Below are 25450 nucleotides of genomic sequence, written 5' to 3'. Positions count from 1 at the left end.
AATCCCAAATAGTCCAAAATCTTTCCTTTTCCAATTAAATTTATCATCTATCCACTCTAATGGAAATCATAGTTCAAGAAATTTGACTTCACCAAAAATGTGTAACTCGTGCTTAAAAGGGGAAATAACTCAGGTAATTGCCTACACAGGGACACAGTCATACATATATGCTCCCACATATTAAGTCCATCTGGTACGATTCTTTGACTCAAATAATTTATGATTTTAAATGTTATTTAACAAAATTGATAAATTTAAAAATTACATGAACAGTTCTATTGGATTTTAAAGAAAAAATTAGGACAAAAAGAAAAAAGATTGACTTGATTAATAAATAGTAATCATGATGAGTAAAATGAAACAAAAGAAGTATTTGTAAATAAAATTTACAATTAAATTATCGAGAATTATAATTGATTTTTTAAGAATTTTTTTTTGGTATCGATTAAAATCATACATCAAGACTAATCTTATTCATGCTGGGTAGAACATTAAGGGTGACATAATAATAATTCGACTTCTTGTGAAAGATGTTTATCGACTTTCTTGGATCGATCCGGTCAGTTATGGATAATCTAAACTAATTTATATCTTTATAGTCCCTTAGACCTATATCGACTAAAGACCACTAAGCGCACTTGACCCAAAATGCACATTTCGATAGTGACTCCTTGAAAGCCTTGATTAAGAGTTATATATGGCATAATATATATATATATATATATATATATATATATATATATATATATATATATATATATACACACACACATATATATATAAAAGCTAGCTATTTGGGTTTTAAATAATTTTTTTTAAAAGATCAAATACTGACCTAGCTAAAAGGTGCTAAGCACGCAACTTGCACGAATATTTTTTAATACAGTCTTAATTAATAGCGTGATTGCGCTAAAAACAAATGAAATTTTAATTAATCATGGTAGGGTAGCAGCACATGCAAACTCAAAATGACGTCATAGTGCTGACATAACCATGATAATTTGAATAATTCATATATCTTATAAAACCAAATAATAATACAGCTGTCCTTTTGACACGGTCGATTTATTTCTTAATTAATAGGGAATTTTATATACACAAAACTTTTGGTCCCAAAATTTTGTAGTCCCACACCCATTTAATTGTCTTAAACTACTTTCTAAATATTCAATAATACAACTTTTAAATTAATGTCTATATACACAAATGTTTAAAAAATTACAAGGTAATGATCAATATCAATATTTCTTGCCCACAGTATTTTCATAAATGTTATGTACTAATACAATTATACAAAATCAAATGTTATAAAAATTAAATTGTAAATAACATGAGTTAAGACACATAACTGGGGTGTTTGGTAAATAGTTGTTAGCTGATTGGGTTAGTGGTTTTGACTAGTTGATACCATTAACTAATTGTAGAAAAGTGTTTGGTAAATTAGCTGTTAGCTTATAGTTGATTACATGCAAAATGACTTTCTCAGAAAGTTGATCGAAAAATCTACTTTGAGAAGCTTTTTGAATTTTAGCATTTTAGAGCAATAAGTTGTTACAAAAAAACTAATTAATCAAACACTCATATTGATTGTTTAACCAAGTCAAAGAGTTAATAGTTGTCAAATATGTTAAAATTTGTTGATAAGTTTAGTTAACTATGTTACCAGACATGACAAAAAAAATATAGTATAATATTCTGTACATAATTAATGAATAATCAATAAGACAATAACTATGAAAATTTAGAGACTTTCTTCAAATACTTTTTATTAAAATGTCTATTTTTTCTTTATTAATTTCTTTCACTTTCCCCACTCGTTTTGGCTAGGGCATATATTATAATATATAAACAGCCAGAAACGTGGGTAAATGTGAATGGCAACAAAATATTAATAAGATGAAAGAATATAATAATTTGAAAAAAAAAAAAAGTTGATTGAGTTTAGAGAATTATCGAAGTAACGCGGAAGTGATAATTGAAGGGAGGGTCTATCGAAGCACCTTCTAACTCAAACATTTGACCCTCTTTAAGCCACATGCATTAAAACCTTAATCATCATTAAATAATATCCTAAAGTACAGTTGCTTTGTCAGCTTGTGTGGTGGGACTAAATATATAACTGAGCTTTCCTAGATTTGGGAAACATAGTATGAAGCTAAACACATCAGACTCAGAAACAAGTGAAGTGTGATCTGATATACATACATAAGATTATACCAAAGAAAAAAGGGGGAAATTAAAATGGTGAGAGCTCCATCTGTTGACAAAAATGGATTGAAGAAAGGGGCATGGAGTGAGGAAGAAGACGATAAACTGAGAGCTTATGTTCTCAGATATGGGCACTGGAACTGGCGCCAACTCCCTAAATTCGCCGGTACTTTAATCTCTGCTATCGTATATTAATTAAAAACAATGTTTAGTTAATTTTAAGGTTTAATTTGTTGAGTTTATGTAGTGATTAGTGCTGATGATGAGGGTTTAATTTTTTTTTGCAATTTTCAGGCCTGTCTAGATGCGGTAAAAGTTGCAGATTGAGATGGATGAATTACCTCAAGCCTGGAATAAAAAGAGGAAGCTTCAGCAAAGATGAAGATGAGATGATTATTAAATTGCACAAAGAATTGGGAAACAAGTAAGGGCATATTTAATCACTGTTGATTTTTAGAAAGGGGCAAAAGATTGATAAATTATTGAAATTAACAATTGTTGTGTCCATGGCAGATGGTCGGCCATTGCTGGAAAACTGCCCGGAAGATCAGACAACGAAATAAAAAACCACTGGCACGCCCACCTCAAGAAACATCTCCAGACCAAACAAGATCCTAAAATAATCCGATCAGAACAGAAGATTAATGAAACTGCTGAATATGAAACTTTCCAGAAAGTCAAGATCGCAGAAGATGAAAGCTCAATTTACGATGCGATCTCTTCTTATTCACAGGGAGCATCTTCAAGTGAAGAATCGTCCTGCTTGAGCTCGAACTCGAAATCTTCAGACCTAATAAGTTGCAACACTGTGTGGACTGTCCCAGAAGAGGGCATGATGATGACTTCATCTCAGTCGTTTGAAGAAACCTTTTTCTGGGATGATCTCCTTTTTGCAGACGCGAGTTTTTCGTCATCGGAATCCGAAGGAGGATTCATGTCTCCCACTTCCATGGTTGAGGAAGAGTTTACACTCCCATACAGCTTATTCGGCGAGGATGACGTTAATTTCTTGAACAATTTTATGTAATAGATCCAATACATTCACCGCACTGTAAAATTCGAATATACAAAGTAGTAATTACAGGGAGTGAATTAAAACTATTTTTACTTCTTTTTTTTTTTTTTTTTTTAGTATTACTGGCTCTGTTGTTATAATGTAGTATCTGTTCACTGTTCATAGTGACTTTCTCAACTTACTTCACTGAGAGGAGGACCCACTCCCATCATTCATGAGAGTGTTAATCGGATGCCACTTGACCACAAGGTCTTTGGCTAAGGTTATGCTTGAAAACTAGAAAAATGACTTCTGGAAAATATTTTATGAAAAAATAAGTCATTTTCTTTTTTGTTTTTTTTTTTAAAAAGTCATTTTCAAGAAAGCGTTTTTTATTTTTAATGTTTGATTGCATTCTGGAAAACTTTCTTGGTGTTTCGTTCATTTTTCAGAGAGTAGAATTATATGATTAAATATTTTAATTGTTTTATTTAGAATATAAAAATTATCTATAATAATAATAAAATAAGAATTTTATATGTAATCAAAAAATAATTAATAATATTCTCAATAAAAATAATGTTATTTATTAATTTTTTTTTTTTTTAAAAACTTTGGTTTATGCTCGGGTTTCTGAAGCCAAAAACCAAATTGGTTTCCGCTTCAATTTTTCAAGCTCTTCCAAACAGAGAAAACCCAAAAAATGATTTCCTTCCAGGTTTCCAAACACACCCTAATTTATTTTTCTTTCTATTTTAAAATTAGAGAAACTTATAATTTAATTAAAATATTTTGTATTTGTCCCACGGCATTCATCTAGTATATGAATTGAAACATCTTATATTTGCCCCTATACTACAAGAGTGGCACCTAGTTACTCTCTCATGTGGGAGGTTGTGAGTGATTTAGTCGATGCGATATTAACTTTTTGGGATATAGTCCAGCAAAATAAGAAAATACGAGTGATAAAAAAAAATCTTATATTCGATCTTCTTTTTTTTTCAATAAACATAAGAGAATCTCTCATCCTTTATCTTTCATCTCTGAATATCTAATCTCTTCAATTCTAAGGTTCTAGCTGGCAGATGCCACTTAATTGATGAACTAATAAAACAAACCATCTTAATTATTCCTATCCTTAAAGGGAATTATTCCATGGTACTCTATTATTTCTAGTATTAAATTAGTCAAATGCAAACAAAAAATTGATGACAGTAGATCAACCATTTCCCTTTCCATCTCTCTTTAATTTGTTTACATTTCAAGGAACAAAAATTTATTATTTTTATATTGCGTGCATTACGTAGTCGATAGTGATTGATACATTATTACGGTGTATGTATGTAGCTATATGTGCCATGCCAACGTATATTCACTCAATAATACAACCATTTTTATGGTTTAATTTGTTTAATAGACATGAAGGGTCATATGTCATGATATTTCAAGTGTACGTACGTAATATCTAATAATTGGTATTAGAGTGTGTTACATGTTTAATTTGTTATGCAATTGGTTTCATGGCTAATAGATGCTAGGTGGGAGAAATTGTTGGGTAGAGGCAAGAACCAAGTTATAAAGAAATAAAGATGTACTTTCGTTACTAATAATAACTTTTTAGATATTCGTAAATGTTTGATCCTAACCTGATAATTGATAAATATAACTTCTATATATGAAAAACATGCCATTTCCTTCCCATTCAATTTTTTTAATACAGCATACATGGTCCATTTAATACAACTTATTGCTTGTCTTATTGTTAACTACCAATTTCTAACGGCCAAATAATGATATGGGTGATGTGTGCTACAGATTCAATGACCCTTCCTATGGACACCTCAAGCATGTTTCCCTAATTTCCAACTACCGGAGCCATAGTTGCATTGCCATTATTATTATTATTATTTTTACTTTGATAACATAATTAGCTTATCAGTTAATTTTGTTTTTAACCACTGTTAACTGTTTGATTTGGTTAAACACCTAGTATTAGTGTTGGGTTAATCAGCTTTTTGTAGCAGCTTATTGATCCAAAACGCTAAAATTCGAAAAGCTGCTCAAAAAAGCTTTTTTAATCAACTTTTGTAAAAATTAAATTATACGTACCCTTAAAGGTCATTTTACATGTAATCAACTATAAGTCTATAATCTAACAGTTAATTTATTAAACATCTTTCTACAACAATCTAATGTTATCAGTTAGTCGAACTCACTAACATTATCAACTAACAACTATTTGTCAAACACCTCCTTAATTTTTCTTTCTTTTGGCAACCATGACAATTGAAGAAAATGAGAAACCAATAAATGATTTCAGGCAAGAAAAAGTGCATAGTCAAGCTAATAACTCGGTTATATCTTCCCAACAGTTATGATGACGTCAAAGTTAGTTGTCTTGAATGAATTTCAGGTTGGTGCTATATCAAAATGGATCGTGGCAAATATGGAGGAAAAGATATATGTAATTATTTCATTTGTAATCATTTGAATATTGTAATTCTAAAGTAGCTAGTATAAATATTACGTAATATTTTTATAACTGCCAAGGAATTTTTTTTAAAGAATTTTTTATAGTACCATTTAAATTTCTTATTGAATTTCAAACTCCTGATCTTTGACCCTATATCTTCAGAACATTTGGTAACTATGCAAAGACTTGTGTTATTTTACTCCAATCCAGTGTTAATCATATATATACACAACCAACCGAGTAGAAATTAGCAGCCTGGCCTGGCCTGGCGTTTGTTAGTTGAAAGCTAACACGGTTTGTTTGTTAGTTCTTACGTGTGGGTCTATATATATAAATTATAAAGGCAACTTGATCCAAAAGCTTGCCGTTGAAGACGGAGAAAATGAAAGAAGACCAGAGAGGAATAAAGAATGAGTAATCTTGAAAAGTTAAATAATTTAATTTATTAGATAGGCTAGATCAGAGGGAACGAATGATCTTTCTCATCTAGAACAATATCTCATGTCGTATTAATATCTTTCATTGAGAGATCTTGATTGCTACGCAATTATAATGAAATAAAATTACACATTCGTTAATAATTATAACTTTAGAGTAATGATAAGGAGTTCGAACCGCATTAAAAACATTATGTGTAATTGAGGTTATGTTATCAATATTTATTAAATTGTGAAATAACAAAATTTTAAAATGATAATTAATTGTGACAAAAAAATAAAAGTCAAAATATAATGTGAAAAAATTAATAGAGCAATACTATGTGTAATAATGTTGTAATAGTCAATGCTAAAAAAAAAATAAAAAAAATTCCAATCGAACGAAACTCACAAGGGTACTTCCGTTAAATCTAAACGTGAATTTAGTTCTCGTCAAATTGAAACTAAACATGGGGCAGAAAATATTTGACTGTCACAACAAAATGTGAGACACGTGCTTATAAAAAGGAACAAGGCATTCAATTGACTCACGTACACTATATTTGTGTCACTATCACTCACTCAATTAACTTTATGTTTTTTGAATTGAAAGAGATGTTTCTTTGTATGTTCCTTATAGGCCAAAATATCAAAAGGCTTTGCTTTAGTTCCAAAAAGAAAAATATTGGTAATGTAATTATAACTTATTTGATTTACATAAAAACTCATAGTTGCTATATGAAAGTGCGCTTTGGATAAAACTCGCATTAGGACTATAACTGGCAAAAGACTACATGAATAAATCAGTTTTGGTTGTTCGTAGGAATCGTGGTTAACCACCTCAAATCAAGAAGGTCAATAGTTAACTCTTGTGAGGGGTCGAACTTGAAATCTTGAAGTGGCATAGATACGAAACATTAACCTATGAAGTGAATAAAATGTGAGGTTTTTTTTTTTTTTTAAATTAAATAGGTCTCATATTTAACTTTAGAGTTTGTAACGAGGATAATACAAAATATGATGTTAGTGTGTGACCAAACAAAAAACTAATTTAAAAGTATTATACTAAGACTTGAATTTTGAATGGACGAAGAAAACAACAAAATGTGAAACTCGTGCTTTAAAAGGGCAGCAACTAGGCATTGGGAGAAGACTACACTATATTTGTGTCACAATCACTTAATTACCTCTTATGGCTAGGCAAAGATGTTTCCTTGTACGTTCCCTATACGGCAAAAATAGCAAAAGACGTGATCTAGTTATTCTCCACCCACAACTATTTACAAAAGTCAAACTTCAAACTTTACCATTATATTACCTATCTTTTACATCACTTTATCTGTCACTTAAATAAAACAATAAAAAATTAACAAGTAGTCCATAATATTGCGATGTGGTTAAGATTCTAGCTTTATTGGGTATGTAGTATGAATATAATTTAAATAAAAAAAAATTTAAATTTTTATTAGACTCTTTGTCTTATTTTTTGTGTATAGCTCGACTAATAAGATTTTTTTGAGTGTAGCACAGGGTTTCTACCGTCGGACACATTAAATAATCCCCTCGTTGGATTGTAGACACCTCTATTGGGTAGGACAGTTGGCCTGGAGATTTAATGTTGCTCCCTACCCAAAGTCAAGGAGTTCGATTAATAAGATTTGACTTAAGTTATTTATCATTCTTTATTTTTTTTATTTTTTTTTTAGTAATAACATCATCACCTGGTAGACCTTGGATCTGTCGTTCTAATTCTGACTTAACTCTTTTGTTGACCCCATGCTTAGATAATAACACATCAACTTGAAAATCTTAAAGTGGTCTACCAATGAGTAAGGCTTGTGACAAAGTGGATCGAGTGAAGTGCTTTGGTGATGGTAGGTTCTGATGAACATAAGACTAACATAGTCAGATCTACTTCGGCTAGATCTTCTTATTACAAATTAAAGCTCAGGCTATAGTTATTTTTTTGGGTCTATACAAGATACCTATCTCAACAAAGACAAGGCAAATTTTGGAGAGTGTCTAAATCTTTAACTTGCAAAAAATAACATCAACAGAATTTATATACAAATAATTTCTAACAATGATAGACTTGACCTTCCTTCCAATCATGTGTCACAAAAAATGCCTTATACCAATATATAAAATTAAAAGTATTCTATTAAAATATGAATTTTGAATGGACTAAGAAAATAACAAAAGTTAATAGTTTGTTTTTTTCCCCAATTTGGGTGTTAAAAAATAGTATTGACATAAATTTCACAATTATTGGACAATGTTTAAATTAAAGTTATGTAATACCAATCATTTTGTAATTCTTTCAGAAATAATAAAAAAAATTTACAACAATTGTTCAAAGTATGCACCAAATAATTTTGAGTTTCTATGTAATAGTCGTACAAATCATACAAAGCATTGCTTGTTTTTTAAATAAAAACAAATACCTAATAAATTAAAAAAAAAAACATATAAAAATGCATAATCACATGCTCACTGAAGCAATGACGCCATACGCATGGCATCAGCAGCATATACCTATAATACAGATTAAGCTTAAACAGTTTTCTTAATTAATTAATTAATTTTTTATATATAAGACTAAACAATCACAGCTGTCAGTACAGTTCTGACACAATTAATTTATATTTAAAACCTTATCATTTTCGTCCCACTTCTATTATATTCCTAGCCTAGATAGATTTCAAATCTTACGGCTATTTTTTTTAGCTTTCATTCTCATTTAAGTTCACGGAAGGAATCCCCATTCGCCATTTACATGGTAGTTTAGACAAAATTTTAACAAAATATTTTATTTTTCACATATATAATTAATATGTATATTTTAGACTTATTAATGAATTGATTCCCACCTAAAGTAAACTTTATTTGTTACCTTGGGGTGCCTATATATACAAAGTGAGCTTTCCTAAATTGATGGCAAAACAAAGTAATTAATGTACACAGCACATCATAGATCAGGAGATATATATAGCTATATATAAAATTATACCAAAAAAAAAGGGGGGGAAGAAATCAAAGATGGTGAGAGGTCCTTGTGTTGACAAAAATGGATTGAAGAAAGGGGCATGGAGTGAGGAAGAAGACGATAAACTGAGAGCTTATGTTCTCAGATATGGCCATTGGAACTGGCGCCAACTCCCTAGATTCGCAGGTTTAGGTTTTTTCGCTGTCTCCCAGTTTATCTAGAAAAGAAATTTAAAGACAGGGTTTGATAAAACATCTGTGTTTTGTGTTTTGGGAATTTTCAGGTCTATCAAGATGCGGGAAGAGTTGCAGATTGAGATGGTTGAATTACCTTAAACCTGGAGTAAGAAGAGGAAGATTTAGCCAAGAAGAAGATGAGATGATTCTCGAATTGCACAAAGAATTGGGGAACAAGTATGGGCAAATCATATTACTCTTTTTTTTTTTTTTTTTTTTTGTGTTGAGTAACGAAAAATCTGTAGTCATTATAAGAGGATGTGCCTTGAGTTAATCCTGTTTTGTGACCTTAGTCAGTAAAAAAATAATTTAGGTTGTCTTTTTTGTTGATTGACTCAAACTCATTAAGAAGACCAATAAATCTTTGTGGTTATCAAGTTAACAGGCTGATGAAATTGTTCAGTGCATAATTTTTGCTGATAAATTGTGGTATAACCTATGACAGATGGTCGGCCATTGCTGCAAAGTTGTCGGGAAGATCGGATAACGAGATAAAGAACCACTGGCACACTAACCTCAAGAAACGCCTAGGCCTAGCCCTGCACAACAAACGAGATCCTGAGCCATCAGATGCAGATCAGCTTGATCTTCAGCCATCAAAGAACTCTCAAGAACCCCAAGCCACTCAAGATCAGAAGCACCAAATTAACACTGCAATTATTTGCGATGCAGTACAGGCAGAAATCTCTTCTCATTCCCAGGAAACTTCTTGCAGTACTACTGAAGGGTCATCAACCTTCACTTCATCACAATCATTTGAAGAACCCTTGGAGAGCTTCTGGAATGAGTTGCTATTCTCGGACCCTATATATGGTGGTAATGGTAATAGCTATTATTCATCATCGGAATCTGAAGAAGGATTAATCATGTCTTCTAACAGTTCAACTGTCGAGGAAGACTTTACACTCCCATACAGCTTATTCTGTGATGATATTAATTTCTTGAGCAATTTTATGCAATAACAGCCCTTAGTTCGGGACAACCTAAACCAAATTGGTTAGACAGTTGACTTAGTAATAACGTAAATTATGGTATACTAAGTTCATTTATCTCCATACGATTATCTGTCCATTAGAATCACAAAATTAGGTTTATCAGTACCACCGTACACACACTTTAGATATACCTGCAAGTTTCTCTTGTCCCTCGAAAAAATTAAAGATAATAAATTCACTACTATTGATCATGTAAAATTTTCCTTATAATTTTTAGTTTTTGACTTTTTGTATCAAATTAAATTTTCAATATAGGTTATAGATTTCTGAAAAAAAAAATCATTTTTATATCTTATCCCGTTCTAAAGTTGCATCATTCCATTATTTATTATCATTCTTTGAAGTTGATATGTTACCAATTGCGATTTAAATTTTGCGCCATTTAATTTAAAATTTGTGATTTTATGACACGATAGCTCTAAATATTTATTAATTAAATCATAAACCTAGTAATATATTAACGGTCGATATGATGATTATAAATGGCGAATAGGCAGTTTGATGAATTTTAGAGAGGTCAAATAGGATATTTGTGATTCGGTGGTTAATTAATGGAAGTGCTTACGTCATTATATTGTATCAATTTGCCGATATGACATACTCAGCTCCTATATGCCACTAAAAAGTTGTTATGTTTGAAAAATTAAAACACACAAATTTAATTTTTAATTTTATCATTTGAAAAAATATGATATTCTTTTCTATTTGCAAAATTCAATATTGTTAAGAAGAAGTTAATTGCCTTATAACCATTATTCTAAAAGTTCTTTCGTTGTAAGCTCCAATTGTATATATAGACCGGAAGTACTGTTTGGCCAATGCTGTGAGTATAATATATATATATATATGTGTGTGTGTGTCAAAAGCAGCATTATATATTAATTTTTAGTTTGACCAAAAGTCTACTAAATATTGTTTTAAAAAAAAAAAGAGTCTAGTAAATATTAGGAGCATTATATGGTATAAGAATTGGATTACATTTGGATGGGCTAAAAGTGCACCTAATTCCAAATGTACTAGAGGCCGAATAGTAGTAAACTCAAATTGATAGCTAATTGGGTATGTTTCGCCTAATTTGGTAGTTAATAACTGAAATTAGGCAACTTATTGCCAGGAGTATGATGTACTTAAAAATGATTTGCATGGGCTAAAACATTAAGTAACGAACTAAGTTAAGCAATGTACGCTTCCTAAACACTTGTCTTCTGAACTAGTTCAGTGATTATTGCAATTAGTAGAAATAACGAATATAATAGCAAGAAGACAACAATGAACACACAGAGTTTGATAACCCAATTCGGAGAATTCAACTTCTACGTTCGGGGGCATCACATTAAATGCGTGTCCTATTTTTGATTGATCTCCAAATCAAAGTGAAGAACACGAATGACTTCAAGAATATACAACTACATTGTTTGAAGAACCGGTTTGAGATCTCCCGATCACTCAAACTGAGGCTCCGTCAATTACAGCTAGCAGACTTGCGTCAAATTCATGTGAGTGAACAGCCAGTAATCAGCAACAAATTGATGATTGACTTGATGTAGGAATCTTTTATATATCAATACAATAATAATATGGCAGCAATTAAGCATCTCATCAATGCTACTGCATAATAAACACAACAACAGATTTATTGGAAAATTAAAGAAAAACAAAACAAAAAGGACTTCAAATCAAATAAGAAAATAGTGACTAACGCTGCAACTATATATATTGCGCGTTGGGATATGATGTGGGCGGGCAGAGATGGGAGCGAGTCAGGTTGCATGATATGATATGATGCATTCTTGTCACTTCTTAGGCTTGCTGTCATGGTTAAGGAAGGTGATGAGAGAGGGAAATTTGGTGGATTTTGGTTGAGGTGTGTTGTCCGGACCCAATTTGAGTTTGGTTAAATATTTGAAACGCAGAAGCTGGAGATTTTGTAGATCCAGATCTAACATGGGAAACTCCTCCAGGTCTCCTCCTGTGATGTAAAGTGTTTCCAATGAAGAATGCTTCTTAACCCAATTTGGCCAAGTTTTATTTGGATAGCATCTCAGGTCAAGCTTCTTTAGATTTGGCAGAGCCTTCTCAATACTACCTTTCACCCCTTCTTCATCACTTATTTCTGGTTTTGGGTGTGGTGTGGTCTCAGTGTTTGCATCACTAATTTTTTCTGGAGCTGGTTGTTGCTGTGGCATCACTACCCTCCATGTTATTGTGAGAATGCAAAGCTTGCTCAAAGTGGTTAGTAGATGTATGTTGAAGATGGGTGTAGTGAGTATGATGCTCAATTTCCTTAAGGTACCAGCAGCTGCCAAGGCTTGAAGGGAGTTGAGATTGGATTGATCTAGCTTGAGACCCTTTAAGGTTTGGAGGAAGTGAAGGTGTTGAACAAGGCTCCACAAATTGGTGTTCTGAAGGAGGTAACATTCTGAAACATCGAAATGAGTGAGCTTATAGAGCTTGTTAATCTCAGTAGGAAGAGTTTCCAAATTGTAACAGGCCTTGAGGTCCAGGATTTGGAGGTTGCAGCATTTAGAAATAGTGGAAGGCAATGTAGTGATCCTTGAAATCCCTCTCAGGCTCAAGTATTTCAAATGCTTGGCCACATGGAACAGAGCTTCGAAGATGCGGCCATTTTCAACCTCAATGTGAGGTACAGGCAAGGAGTCTCGCCACCTTCCCAAGTGAAGAGTTCGAAGGTATTTCATTTTACCAAGGGGTTCATGATCCATATCCAAGTATTTTTGGGTAACATTGATGATTGCCAGTAATCTCTCCGCAGCCGCCTCATCATTGCTCACTGCATCACTTTTTTTGGCGTTACTTCTTCTATTACTAGTACTTGTGGTGGTCCTTTTGTTGTTGTTATTCTTCTTCATTGGAAAAGGAAAAGGAAATGGATTGTTGAGGTCATTGTGGCCAAATAAGGACTCTTCTTTTTCTTGCAAAATCTCACAGTGTTTATTTCTGTTGTAGACCACAGGATCATTCATCCACTTGGGTTCCAGCATTATATCCAGATAATTCAACTGATCTTTTGCTACCTTTTCTAAGCCCTCAATGTCTTTCAGCAGTTTCATTTGCTCATCCTGCAACTTTTTGAAAATATTTTGGTGCTCATCATCATTAATGTTTTTGATAGCATCAGCAATTTGAGCCTTTACATCACTTAGGCTGTGATTGAGGGCATTGAGGAGGGCATTATGATGATCGCTCCAAGCAACCAAAGTATTGAGAGGAGCTAGAAATTTAGTATAAATGTGGAGCAGCTTCTTTTGCCTATCAGACACCTCTTTAACATCATGCTGTACTTTTTTTATATTCTCCCAGCGAGCATCATTTTTTATGTTCTCCAAGAGAGCAGCATTAGCTTTCATCCATTTGAACCTTTCACGAAACTTATTGCAATATTTCCGAGTTCTAGTTTTCCAAGTGGAAATATGGTCTACCCCTTCTCCATCATCATATAAGCACACACGTCGGCTTCTGGGATTCCCAGTCATCGTCATAGGTGGATGCTCCTCTTTCTTCGGAACACCAAAAAATTCAAACAACCGGGCTTCCATTGCAATTGGAACTAACATTCTTCGAATCCAAGGATGCACACTACAACCTTGTACATGAACATTATTATGTGGTTGGTCTGTAGTGTTGCCTGATTCATACCAAGGTTGTATTAAGCCCAGTTGGATAAGTTGGGTGAAGTTTTGTTCCCCAACTTCCTCAGCTGATGACTTGGAATTTCCATTCTCCACTACAAAGCCCTCTGACATCCACCAATATATGAGTGGCCTTTTCTTTATGATGAAATCCTCTGGAAATGCCGCAAGGCTGAGCAAACACAGCTTCAATTCGTTACTCGGAAGATGGTCGTAGCTCTTTTTAAGGCTACCCGTGATGATTGGCGAAATGAGGAGGCTCTCTTCGATGCACATTTTATAGCATTCCGTGGAGTTTGATACCGTTTTCTGCTTTTCCCTCTTACTGCCGGTCTTCGATCTCTCCTCCTCCGGCAGGCTCCCGAATTGGGAAACCAAATTCTTGATTTTCTCCGTTTTCTTACTAATTGAATACAACCATTCAGAGGTTTTCGCCGTCACCTTTCTCTCCTCCTCCTCTTTATTTTTCTCCCTTTCAATAATCAAATGATTAATCATCACGTTCTCAACTTCTTTATTTATGCACATTAACTTGTGTTTCACATGGGCTTTCATGTATTTTTGGTTGCAAAATCCTACCACCAAAGCTTTCACAATATTTAAATCACTTTTGATGTTTGTAACCCAGCCTCTCTCAATTTCGTTCATAACCCCATTTAATTCAGTTGTTTCCATCTTCCTGCCCAAATAGTCAACCCCAAAGTCATCGTAAATTACCAAGCTACATACATCCATCATTTTAAGGCAAAAGGGTCAAATATGCCCATGTACTATCATTGATTGTTCATTTAGTACCATGAACTAAAATATGGTCCATCTAGGCCATTATACTCTTAATCATTTTTCATCTAGCATTTTTAGCCTATTTCTAACAAGTTACACATCTAATTTGATGAAATGGAAAAATAAAATTAGAAAAAATGATGACATGTTATTTATGTGGATGTTTTGGATGATTTCTACCATATGATTTTACAGTAATTTTGTTTAGATAATGAAGACGTTTCATTGAGATAATGATTTTACCCTTAAAATATAAAATTCGACAACATTTCAACGTCAATTTGCCCGGAAGGACCAAAACTGATAAAAATTATAAATTTAGGGACCAAAATTGAAAAAATTTAAAGTTGTGCACCAAAATTGATAAAACTCAAAAGTCATGGGACCAAAAGTGATATTAATTCTTAAAACTTTATATAGCAATTTTGATTTCTACCCTATTTCATTGCAAGAAATTATTTTTTTCATAAATAACATGTCATCATTTTTTCTAATTTTATTTTTCCATGTCATCACATTAGATGGATAACTTGTTAGAAATAGGCTAAAAATGCTAGATATATGAAAAATTATTAAGAGTATAATGACCTAGATGGACCATATTTTAATTCATGGTGCTAGATGAACAATCAATGGTAGTACATGGGCCTATTTGACCCTTTAGCCTAATTTTAAATATATAATAAAGGGAAAATGACACTTCTCCCCTCTATGTTATGTGCTTATAGCACTTTTTCCCCCTATGTTATTAAAGTGGCAGTTTTTCCCCCTGAAATGTTAAATTGACATTGTTGCCCTTAAAAATAATTATTTCATTTATTTTTCTTCTCCAACAAATTATTACTTATAAGTATGGATGATCACGATTCGATTCGAACATACCCAAACACTGTAGCAATCATACCGAAATAGTATGGACGGTTCTGGTTACGATTCATAACCGAAAAATAAAATAAAATAATTGTTGAACCGTGAACCGGAACTTAACCACAGTCATATATAGTAAAAATGATCAAACACTTATTTTGATAAATCGGTACGGTTCGGTTCCAATTTCGATTTTGAACCGCCAATCAAAACTTATTTATTTATTTATTTTTATAATTTTATTTCTAATTTAAAAATAGTCTAAATTCAACAATTATTTTATTTTATTTTTTCGGTTCTGAATCGTAATCGTAACCGTCTATACTATATAAGTTCAATTGCTACAGTGTTCGATTAGGTTCGCATCGAACTGTGATCTTCCATACATATTAGTAATAATTGGTTGGAGAATAAAAATAAATGAAATGGTTATTTTTAAGGGCAAAAATGTCAATTTAATATTACAAGGGAGAAAACTACCACTTTTAAAAAAACTGAGGGGGAAAAACTACCACCTTAGTAACACAGGGGGGAAAAGTGCTATAAACACGTAAAATAGGGGGAAAAAGTGTCATTTTCCCTATAATAAATGCATGCCGTCTAATATTAAAATATTGATACATAAAATAATTAGAAAATTTTAGTTCAATTTTTACTTCACAATTTTTTAAAGTGATGATAAATTTTAATTATCATATTTAAAAATTATAGAGAAAAGGGGAAAAATGAATTTATATTTTTGTTTAATAATAATGTAAAAGATTTTAATAAAATTTATATTCCGTATTTAAAAAGCAAATTATAATAGTGATGGAGTAATCAATGTTAGAATTAACTTTTAAAAACTTTCAAAGACTTTTAAAGTGATGGATTTTAATTGACTTTTGTAGAGTTTTTGTAGACTTTTCTAGAATCTTTTAAACTTTCATCAACATTGTAAGATTCTATAAATATCCATGAGACAAATATTTATAGACTTTTAAAAACTTTTTCATATTAAAAAGTCTACAAGAGTCATTAAAACTATAAATTGAATACACCCTTACAAACATTCCATAACTTCTATTAATATATTATTTATAATTTTCTTTCATAAATATATTTTTATAAATCATAAATAAATTAATGCATTGTAAAAAAAAGTAAAAATAAATATTGATTGTCGCAAAAATAGAGTATATTATACATAAAGAAAATATAATTAATTTTCACTAAATATAAAATAAATAAGAATGTCTCAAAAAATTCAACTTTAACACAAATATATATATTAAAAATTAATGAATATACAATGCATAAATATATAGTGCAGATGAAAATGCCTTTCTCGTAAATAACAATGTTACGTACCAAACTATATGAAATTTATGAAAGGTTTGAAACGTACTATAAAATTAATAAAAAATTTGTCTAATTTAGATAGAGGAAAAAAAAAGCTTGTAGAGAATCTTGAAAAGTTTGAGGTTGAAGGCTTGGATTTGATCTATTTATATTAATGAAGAGAAAGTCTACAGAAATCATATTCTGACAGTCTATGAAAGTTAATAACTTTTTGAATACCAGTAGACTTTTAAAGACTCTATAAAAGTCTGAATCGAATACCAATATACTTTTAAAGAGTTTTGAAAAGTTTGGATCCAATACCGGTATACTTTTAAAGAGTCTTTAAAAATCTATATTGAATACCGCCAAATTTTTAAGGTTGCTTTAAAAGTTTATAAAAGTCATGACTGAATACACCACCTAAATATTAACATTGTTATTATATATTATTTGATATTTATGTACACACAAATATATCCAAGTATATAAGTAAGTCATGTAAAATTCACATAAATGGGGAAGGAAAAAAAAAAAAAAAAAAAAAGAGATTACCATTTAATGCGATTAAATAATTCGTTTGTTTCTTCACTGTAGTCCTCAAAATCAAGATCTTCTTCAATGTCCTCATTTGTCTCCGGGTTTAGCGTCACCCCTGGCTGGGCTTCTTCACCGTCCATAGCTCAGGTAATGTGAATGGTGAAGTATGTTGAATATATATGAATACGAGGTCTATGGTTGAATCAGAGGATTAAGAGAGTTTGGTGGCAATAATTTTTTTGTTAATAGAGTAGTAGTGTTTATATATATAGGAAGTAATGTAACTCTTTTTTCTTTATGGTTTTTGCTTAGTATGTACGTATTCCACATCTTCAAAAGGAATAAAGATGCCTCTTTTTTATCTTTGGGTTGGCATGCCTACGACCTGAGCAAGGAATTTTTGTTCTTCTCCCCCTTTTTTCTTGTCATTAATTGATCTCCTACGCAACGTACGTAGTATGTTTTTGTCGATTGATTCTATGAGTGTAATTACAATTTTTATTACCTTTATACCTTCTATATATGTAGCCAACTTGGGTGTTTGTAGTTTCAGCCCCAAGCTCACAACTTAGCCTCTTGATGCAATTTATTGTTGGAAAAATAATAAAAATGGTATTGTAAGAAGTTATTTGGTGGTACTAATATATGTGGGGTCCATTTCTGATTTAGGTATGGTCAACGTGGATTTGAATTCTTCGTAGTGAGATTAAGAGATTGATATATTTATGCTCAAAACGGATAATGAGTGAATGAAAAATTAATTCTCAAAGTAGACCCATTTGAATTGAAAAATAGAGGTTAAAAGACTTGAAACCAAAGTAGACACATTTGAATTGAAAAATAGAGGTTAAAAGACTTGAAACCAAAATAGACACATTTGCACCACTATATATGCAATAGCCTTTTAAAAATTAATTGAATTGTATAGAGAATCTCTTTTGCGCTGCCTTATTCCTTAGTCAGATGATGCCACCATTATTACCTGAGATAGTCTAATAGTAAACAATCTTTAAAACACCAAATCATATTATTTCTGAAACGCATTATTTAATAATCAATACAACAACAAAATGGCAGCAAGCATCTCATGAATGCTACCGCATAATAGACACAACAACAGATTTATTGGAAAAATAAAGAAAAAGAAAACAAAAAAGGACTTCAAATCAAATAGGAAAATAGTAACTAACGCTGCAACTATATATATTGCGCGTTGGGATATGATGGGAGCGATATGCATCCTTCTCACTTCTTAGGCTTGCTGTCATGGTTAAGGAAGGTGATGAGAGAGGGAAATTTGGTGGATTTTAGTTGAGATGTGTTGAAATCCTGACCCAATTTGAGTTTGGTTAAATATTTGAAACGCAGAAGTTGGAGTTTTTGTAGATCCAGATCTAACATGGGAAACTCCTCCAGGTCTCCTCCGGTGATGTAAAGTGTTTCCAATGAAGAAAACTTCTTAACCCAATTTGGCCAAGTTTTATCTGGATAGCATCTCAGGTCAAGCTTCTTTAGATTTGGCAGAACCTCAATACCTTCCTCCTCTTCTTCATCACTTTTTTGTGTGGGGTTTTTCTGTGGCTGATTCCTAGTGCTGGCACCATCACTTTTTTCTGGATTTTTCTGTGGCGTGCTCTCAGTGTTGGCATCACTTATTTCTGGTTTTGGGTGTGGTGTGGTCTCAGTGTTGGCACTAATTTCTCCTCCTGCAGGTTGTTGCTGTGCCGGATTCTCAGTGCTGGCACCACCACCATCATCACCACTTTTTTCTGGTTTTGGGTGTGATGTGGTCTCAGTGTTGGCACTAATTTCTTCTGCAGCTTGTTGTTGCTGTGGCAGATTCTCAGTGCTGACTTTTGGCTGGGTATCTGGTGTTATCCTCCATGTTATTGTGAGAATGCAAAGCTTGCTCAAACTGGTTAGTAGATCTATGTTGAAGGTGGGTGTAGTGAGTATGATGCTCAATTTCCTTAAGGTACCAGAAGCTGCCAAGGCTTGAAGAGAGTTGAGAGTGGATTGATCTAGCTTGAGACCCTTTAAGGTTTGGAGGCACTGAAGGTTTTGAACAAGGCTCCACAAATTGGTCTGAAGGAGGTAACATTCTGAAACATCCAAATGAGTGAGCTTATAGAGCTTGTTAATCTCAGTAGGAAGAGTTTCCAAATTGTAACAGGCCTTGAGGTCCAGGATTTGGAGGTTGCAGCATTTAGAAATAGTGGAGGGCAATGAAGTGATCCTTGAAATCCCTCTGAGACTCAGGTATTTCAAATGGTTGGCCACATGGAACAGGGCTTCGAAGATGCGGTCATTTTCAACCTCAATGTGAGGTACAGGCAAGGAGTCTCGCCACCTTCCCAAGTGAAGAGTTCGAAGCCATTTCATTTTCCCAAAGGGTTCATGATCCATATCCAAGTATTTTAGGGTAACATTGATGATTGCCAGTAATCTCTCCGCCTCCTCGTCACTTTTTTTGGCTTGCTCATTCTGGTCGGCGTTACTACTACTACTACTAGTACGTGCGGTGGTCCTTTTGTTGTTCTTCTCCTTCATTAGAAAAGGAAATGGAAATGGGTTGTTGAGGTCATTGTGGCCAAATAACACCTCTTTTTCTTGCAAAATCTCACAGTTTTTTTTTCTGTTGTAGACGACCACAGAATCATTCACCCACTTGGGATCCAGCACCCTATCCAGATAATTTATCTGATGTTCCATACGCACTTGGAATTGTTTGTGCAAGCCCTCAATCTCATTTTGCAGTTTCATTTGCTCATCATGCAATTCCGTAATGTTGTTTCCAACATCATCATCTTCAATTCGAGTCTTGAGATCGTTTAGCCGCTTATTGACGGCAGCCAGGAGGGCATCATCATCATCGCTTCCATGTTTCACTTTTCCATGGGCGACTTCTGCAACCAAATTATTGAGATCAGTTATAAATTTAGAAGACAGTATCAGCTTCTTTTGCCTTTCGGACACCTCTTTAATATCCTTTGGCATTTGTAACAACAATTCCTTATCAACCCCCCGCTGCACTCTATAGTACTGAGCTTTAATCCATTTCAACCTTTCTTCAGAAAGCTTGTGATATTTCCGGTTTCTAGTTTTCCAAGTGGCAGTATGCTCAACTCCTTCTCCATCTCCATCATCATATAAGCACACACGTCGGCTTCTGGGATTCCCAGTCATCGTCATAGGTGGATGCTCCTCTTCCTTCGGAACACCAAAAAATTCAAACAACCGGGCTTCCATTGCAATTGGAACTAACATTCTTCGAATCCAAGGATGCACACTACAACCTTGTACATGAACATTATTATGTGGTTGGTCTGTAGTGTTGCCTGATTCATACCAAGGTTGTATTAAGCCCAGTTGGATAAGTTGGGTGAAGTTTTGTTCCCCAACTTCCTCAGCTGATGACTTGGAATTTCCATTCTCCACTACAAAGCCCTCTGACATCCACCAATATATGAGTGGCCTTTTCTTTATGATGAAATCCTCTGGAAATGCCGCAAGGCTGAGCAAACACAGCTTCAATTCGTTACTCGGAAGATGGTCGTAGCTCTTTTTAAGGCTACCCGTGATGATTGGCGAAATGAGGAGGCTCTCTTCGATGCACATTTTATAGCATTCCGTGGAGTTTGATACCGTTTTCTGCTTTTCCCTCTTACCGCCGGTCGTTGACGACGCCGCCGCCGCACCGCTCTCCTCCTCCGGCAGGCTCCCGAATTGGGAAACCAAATTCTTGATTTTCTCCGTTTTTTTACCAATAGAAATCAACCATTCAGAGGTTTTCACCAACTTTCTCTCCTCCTTCTTAACCTCTTTCTCCTTGGAATTCCCCTCTTCCTCTTGCTTTTTCTCCCTTTTATTTTTCAAATGCTGAATTAGGTCGTCAACTTCTTTATCTATGCATTTTACCTTGTGTTTCACATGGGCTTTCATGTAATTTTGGGTGCAAAATTCTACCACCAAAGCTTTCACAACACTTAAATCACTTGTGATGTTTGTAACCAAAGCTCTCTCAATTTTGTTCACAAACTGAGCCACCTTTTCCATCTTCCTGACCAAATAGTCAACCCCAAACTCATCGTAAATTAAATTAATTAAGTAGATATAAGTACAATGTATTGTAATAGTGAAGGAGTTATCAAATTAAAATTTATTAAACATTAACAAAGATATAACAGTGTAAATGTATTTTTGCCATAAAAAATATACTATGAAAAATATTGTCAAATAAAATTGAAGTGTACAAAATTTAAAGTAAAATGTATACTATGTTGATGTGACAGTCATAACCCAACGAATCAAATCCTCAACGGGGTTTGATCCTAGAACTACCCATTTGAAATGGTAATAGAGGTAAATGGAATAAATTGAAGACAATCATATTGTACATGAACTTAGGCTCTATTTAATAGAGCCTACAGCTTATTTTAACTACAAATAAGCTAAAAGCTCTATTTGGTAAAATTTAGAAAGTTTAAAATAATAGTTTATTTTGAAACGCTCATCCAAGTAGCATTTCAAAATAAGCTATTGGTAGCCCACATTGACAACTCAACTGGTCACAGGGCTGAAGTTTGAGAAGAATGGATAAGATTAAAACAAATAAATAATATAAGAAACAATATATTAAAACATTCCATCTTTAATCTATTTCATAACATTTTAAAATACACAAAAATTAAATACAAACTATGATAGAATTTGTGTTTTTTTTTTCATTTTAAAATACATAAAAATTAAATACAAACTATGATAGCATTTATGTTTTTTTTTTTAATATTAATGACTATTACATTGTAGCATCAGTTCATCTATACTTTCTCAACCTATTGAAACACAAAGAGTCACCTCCCATTTGGAAGAGTCACTACATATAACTCGATCACGAGGTCATTGATTGATAGAATTTGTGTTATTTATGTATAAGTTGCAAAATTTACATACTAATAAAATAAAATTACTTAATAGAAAATGTCACAATTTAGTGTGACACACAAATTGATGTTATTACAAGATGCTATTGCTAGATCATATATATATATATATAGAAGTTTTTTTTTTAAGAAAAAAAAAAAAAACACACACACACAAAAATCAAAACAAAACATAAAACAAAAGTTGTTCCGTTATCTCCCCTTAAAATTGGAAGCAAAACCTTTGCACTTTCTAACTAATTAATTAAAGAATTTAAATAGTAATGTTAATTGTATTAGTGGAAGACTATTTAAAAGTAGTACGTAACTACATTTTGTTGGGCTTATTTACCTCAAAACTTGATGTATAGCTACTGTTTATATGTTAATAAAAAGAAAAAAAAATATTAATCGAGCAATTTAAAACAATTGATAAGCAGGTACTATTGAAATCATAATATAATTTTAAATTGCTTAACCTTATTTCCTTTCTTAAAAAAAAAAAAAAAAAAAAAAAAACTTTCTTCATTCTCATAGAGTCATAGGTACTTTAGTTTTAATTTTATTTCATATTCTTCTTTTTATAAAATCTAGAATGTTTGTAAATACTAGACACATATATATTTCGAAAAATAAAGATAAAATAGCACTTTCAAGTAACAATAATTATTTATTCTTTTTTATTATTTTAATATTTTATTTTCTAAGTTGGAAATTATTCAATAAGCAATCACATTTAATAAATACAGACAAATATTTATTATTTTACATCCTTTATTAACTAGCTAACGAATTGAATTTTTGAGTACTCAAAAAAAAAAAAAAAGAAGCTAACGAATTGAATTATTTAATAAATAAATCGTGCTTAGTTAACAATTATTTAAAAGATAAAGATTATCTTAGCCAAACTCGGGCTAAAATATATGCTTTGTTAATAAAAAATACTTATAATAAATCTTTGCAAAAAAAAAAAAAAAAACTAAAATTTATCATAAACTTTAGTTTTTCTAATTAAACTATAATTTCATATATTACTATTTTATTTTACTTTATTCATTCGTATACTTAAAAAAAATCATGTTTTGTATAAGGCAAAAACTTGTGTGAGACCATCTCACAATGAGACGGGTCGGGTCGGGTTGGATCAAGATGCAAATGTAACACTTATATGCACAAATGTCATACTTATATATCCAAATGTAATACTAATCAGGAATAAAATTTTTGTTACTTATAAGGGTAAATGTAATACTTTTAAGGGAAAATGCAATACTTTTTACATTTTGATTTAAAAGTATTACATTTTTCCTCAAAAGTATTATATTTGTCCTTCTAAGTAAGGGGCACTTGTCAACATTACTTATTATGAAAAATGTATTATTTTTTCTCTTATAAGTAACAAAAATTGTATTCTTGATTAGTGTTATATTTGAGCATATAAGTATAACATTTGCACATATAAGTATGACATTTGCATGGTGCTTTGACCCGACCTGACCCGTCTCACGAACAAGAATCCGTGAGACGGTATCACACAAGTGTGACCCTTTGTATAAAAACATCATAAAAATGGGAAAAATTATGTAATTATCGTTTGCCAAAGACCTTGTGGTCTAGTGGCACCTGGTGTCCTGGAAAATACTCTCCCATTGATGATGGGAGTGGGTTTGAGCCTAAGTTGAGGCAACTGTTGATTCTTTGTGCTTCAGATCAGTTAATAACGGATAAAAAAAATTAAGTGCAATTTTTTCTCGTTAAGCTAAGATTACCGAACTCGGTCAATTTTTTATCTCGGTCGAAATGGTACACATAACTTTACAGTAACTCCTCTGTTAATGCATGTATTTTAAAAAAAAAAAAAAAGAGTAATGGTCTAAATCCTTAATTAACCTAAATATTCTAGTTTTACATGTTTTCATTACCCACTTCATGAAACAATATAAACTCTAATTTAGACCGCTCATTCAAAATTACGTTATTAACAAAAGAAAACTAGCTAGAGTTATCAAAATAGGCTAAACTCATTGAGTCATACTACCTTCTCATATACTAAGCCGCTACTAGTGGGAGAATTGAGTTGAGAATTTAGTAGCTCATCAATAGGCAAACCTAAACAGGCCAACCCGTTTGGGACACAAGTTTCGATTCTAGAAACATGTTTTCACATAAAAAACATGATAAATTTTCTAATTTTGTTTTATTGTGAAATGTCCTAGAATGTGTGTCAAAACTTTTGTTTTATTACAGAACGGCATGGAAATGTTTTTGGACGAGTTTTGCATATGAAAATCTTTTTAAAACTAGAAGATGATATCCTCAAGAACTTCCGTGTATGATAGCTTGCTAAAGACCCAATAGTATAGCTAGTAAACTATTATTCTAAAAAAAAATAAAGAATATTTGTAAAAAGAGGTGTACGATATGATATAAAAATATGCTTATTATATATTACTTATAATCTTATATATATACACACAAAAGTTATGCAACAAAAAAAAAAGTCATGTAATTAATAAAATATTGACAAAAAATTAGAGAGGTTTTTATGCAATATAGCTAATAATTTGTAAAATTCACATAAATGGGCAAGAAAAAAAAAAGGATTACCTTATAATGTCTTCAAAGAATTCGTTTGTTTTTTCACTGTACTCCTCAAAATCAAGATCTTCGTCACTGCCCTCAACTTTGTCCGTGTTTTGCGTCACCGCCGTCGTCGCCGTGGCCGTGACCCCTGTCTGGCCTTCTTCACCCGCCATAGCTCAAGTACTGTGAATGGTGAAGTATGTTGAATATATGAATACAAGGTCTATGGTTGAATCAGAGGATTACGAGAGTTTGGTTGCAATATTTTTTTTATATATATAGAGTAGTGTTTACATATATATAGTAAGTAATGCAACTCTTTTTTTCTTTTTCTTTTTCCTTTCTCTTTATGGTTTTTGCTTAGTATGCACGTATTCCACATCTTCAAAAGGAACAAAGATACCTCTTTTTTTTCTCTTTGGGTTGCCATGCCTAAGAGCAAGGAATTTTTGTTCTCTTCCTTCTCTTCTTTTTTTG

General features: G+C 32.3%; 4 protein-coding genes across 5 annotated transcripts; 2 read left to right on the top strand and 2 right to left on the bottom strand.

Annotated features, from left to right (window-relative positions):
• Positions 1–2127: 2127 nt before the first annotated feature.
• On the top strand, positions 2128–3290 carry LOC115996322 (transcription factor MYB15-like). The gene is made up of 3 exons (XM_031235526.1): positions 2128–2374; positions 2503–2632; positions 2722–3290. Exons 1-3 carry the CDS (start codon positions 2242–2244, stop codon positions 3233–3235), a joined length of 777 nt encoding a protein of 258 aa, XP_031091386.1. The 5' UTR covers positions 2128–2241; the 3' UTR covers positions 3236–3290.
• Positions 3291–9130: 5840 nt separating this feature from the next.
• LOC115996978 (transcription factor MYB13-like) lies at positions 9131–10275 on the top strand. The gene is made up of 3 exons (XM_031236424.1): positions 9131–9263; positions 9361–9490; positions 9759–10275. Exons 1-3 carry the CDS (start codon positions 9131–9133, stop codon positions 10273–10275), a joined length of 780 nt encoding a protein of 259 aa, XP_031092284.1.
• A 1547-nt stretch (positions 10276–11822) lies between these two features.
• On the bottom strand, positions 11823–17609 carry LOC115997289. Its single transcript, XM_031236820.1, has 2 exons — positions 17484–17609; positions 11823–14637 (listed from the first exon to the last, which is right to left on the bottom strand). The coding sequence occupies exons 1-2, from the start codon at positions 17606–17608 to the stop codon at positions 12102–12104; spliced, it is 2661 nt and encodes an 886-aa protein (XP_031092680.1). The 5' UTR covers position 17609; the 3' UTR covers positions 11823–12101.
• An 858-nt stretch (positions 17610–18467) lies between these two features.
• LOC115996750 lies at positions 18468–25178 on the bottom strand. Of its 2 annotated transcripts, none has more exons than XM_031236141.1 (2): positions 24998–25178; positions 18468–21528 (listed from the first exon to the last, which is right to left on the bottom strand). In XM_031236141.1, exons 1-2 carry the CDS (start codon positions 25144–25146, stop codon positions 18714–18716), a joined length of 2964 nt encoding a protein of 987 aa, XP_031092001.1. In that variant the 5' UTR covers positions 25147–25178; the 3' UTR covers positions 18468–18713. The 2 variants fall into 2 exon arrangements, with proteins under 2 accessions (XP_031092001.1, XP_031092002.1); XM_031236142.1 differs by having other exon boundaries at positions 18468–21524; positions 24998–25060.
• Between the last annotated feature and the right edge of the window lie 272 nt (positions 25179–25450).

The sequence above is a fragment of the Ipomoea triloba genome, chromosome 11 (genome assembly GCF_003576645.1).
Source record: "Ipomoea triloba cultivar NCNSP0323 chromosome 11, ASM357664v1".
NCBI classification, from domain to species: Eukaryota; Viridiplantae; Streptophyta; class Magnoliopsida; order Solanales; family Convolvulaceae; genus Ipomoea; species Ipomoea triloba.
Note: the sequence above shows the minus strand (reverse complement) of the source record. Positions and strands in the feature narration are given on the sequence as shown.

Coding starts and splice junctions, on each gene's coding strand:
- LOC115997289 (XM_031236820.1), bottom strand. CDS start 17,608: ATGGACGGTGAAGAAGCCCAGCCAGGGGTGACGCTAAACCCGGAGACA. Junction 14,638..17,483: donor TTATTTAATCGCATTAAATG/GTAATCTCTTTT, acceptor CTATTTGGGCAG/GAAGATGGAAACAACTGAAT.
- LOC115996322 (XM_031235526.1), top strand. CDS start 2,242: ATGGTGAGAGCTCCATCTGTTGACAAAAATGGATTGAAGAAAGGGGCA. Junction 2,375..2,502: donor CCAACTCCCTAAATTCGCCG/GTACTTTAATCT, acceptor TGCAATTTTCAG/GCCTGTCTAGATGCGGTAAA. Junction 2,633..2,721: donor CACAAAGAATTGGGAAACAA/GTAAGGGCATAT, acceptor TGTCCATGGCAG/ATGGTCGGCCATTGCTGGAA.
- LOC115996750 (XM_031236141.1), bottom strand. CDS start 25,146: ATGGCGGGTGAAGAAGGCCAGACAGGGGTCACGGCCACGGCGACGACG. Junction 21,529..24,997: donor TTCTTTGAAGACATTATAAG/GTAATCCTTTTT, acceptor CTATTTGGTCAG/GAAGATGGAAAAGGTGGCTC.
- LOC115996978 (XM_031236424.1), top strand. CDS start 9,131: ATGGTGAGAGGTCCTTGTGTTGACAAAAATGGATTGAAGAAAGGGGCA. Junction 9,264..9,360: donor CCAACTCCCTAGATTCGCAG/GTTTAGGTTTTT, acceptor GGGAATTTTCAG/GTCTATCAAGATGCGGGAAG. Junction 9,491..9,758: donor CACAAAGAATTGGGGAACAA/GTATGGGCAAAT, acceptor AACCTATGACAG/ATGGTCGGCCATTGCTGCAA.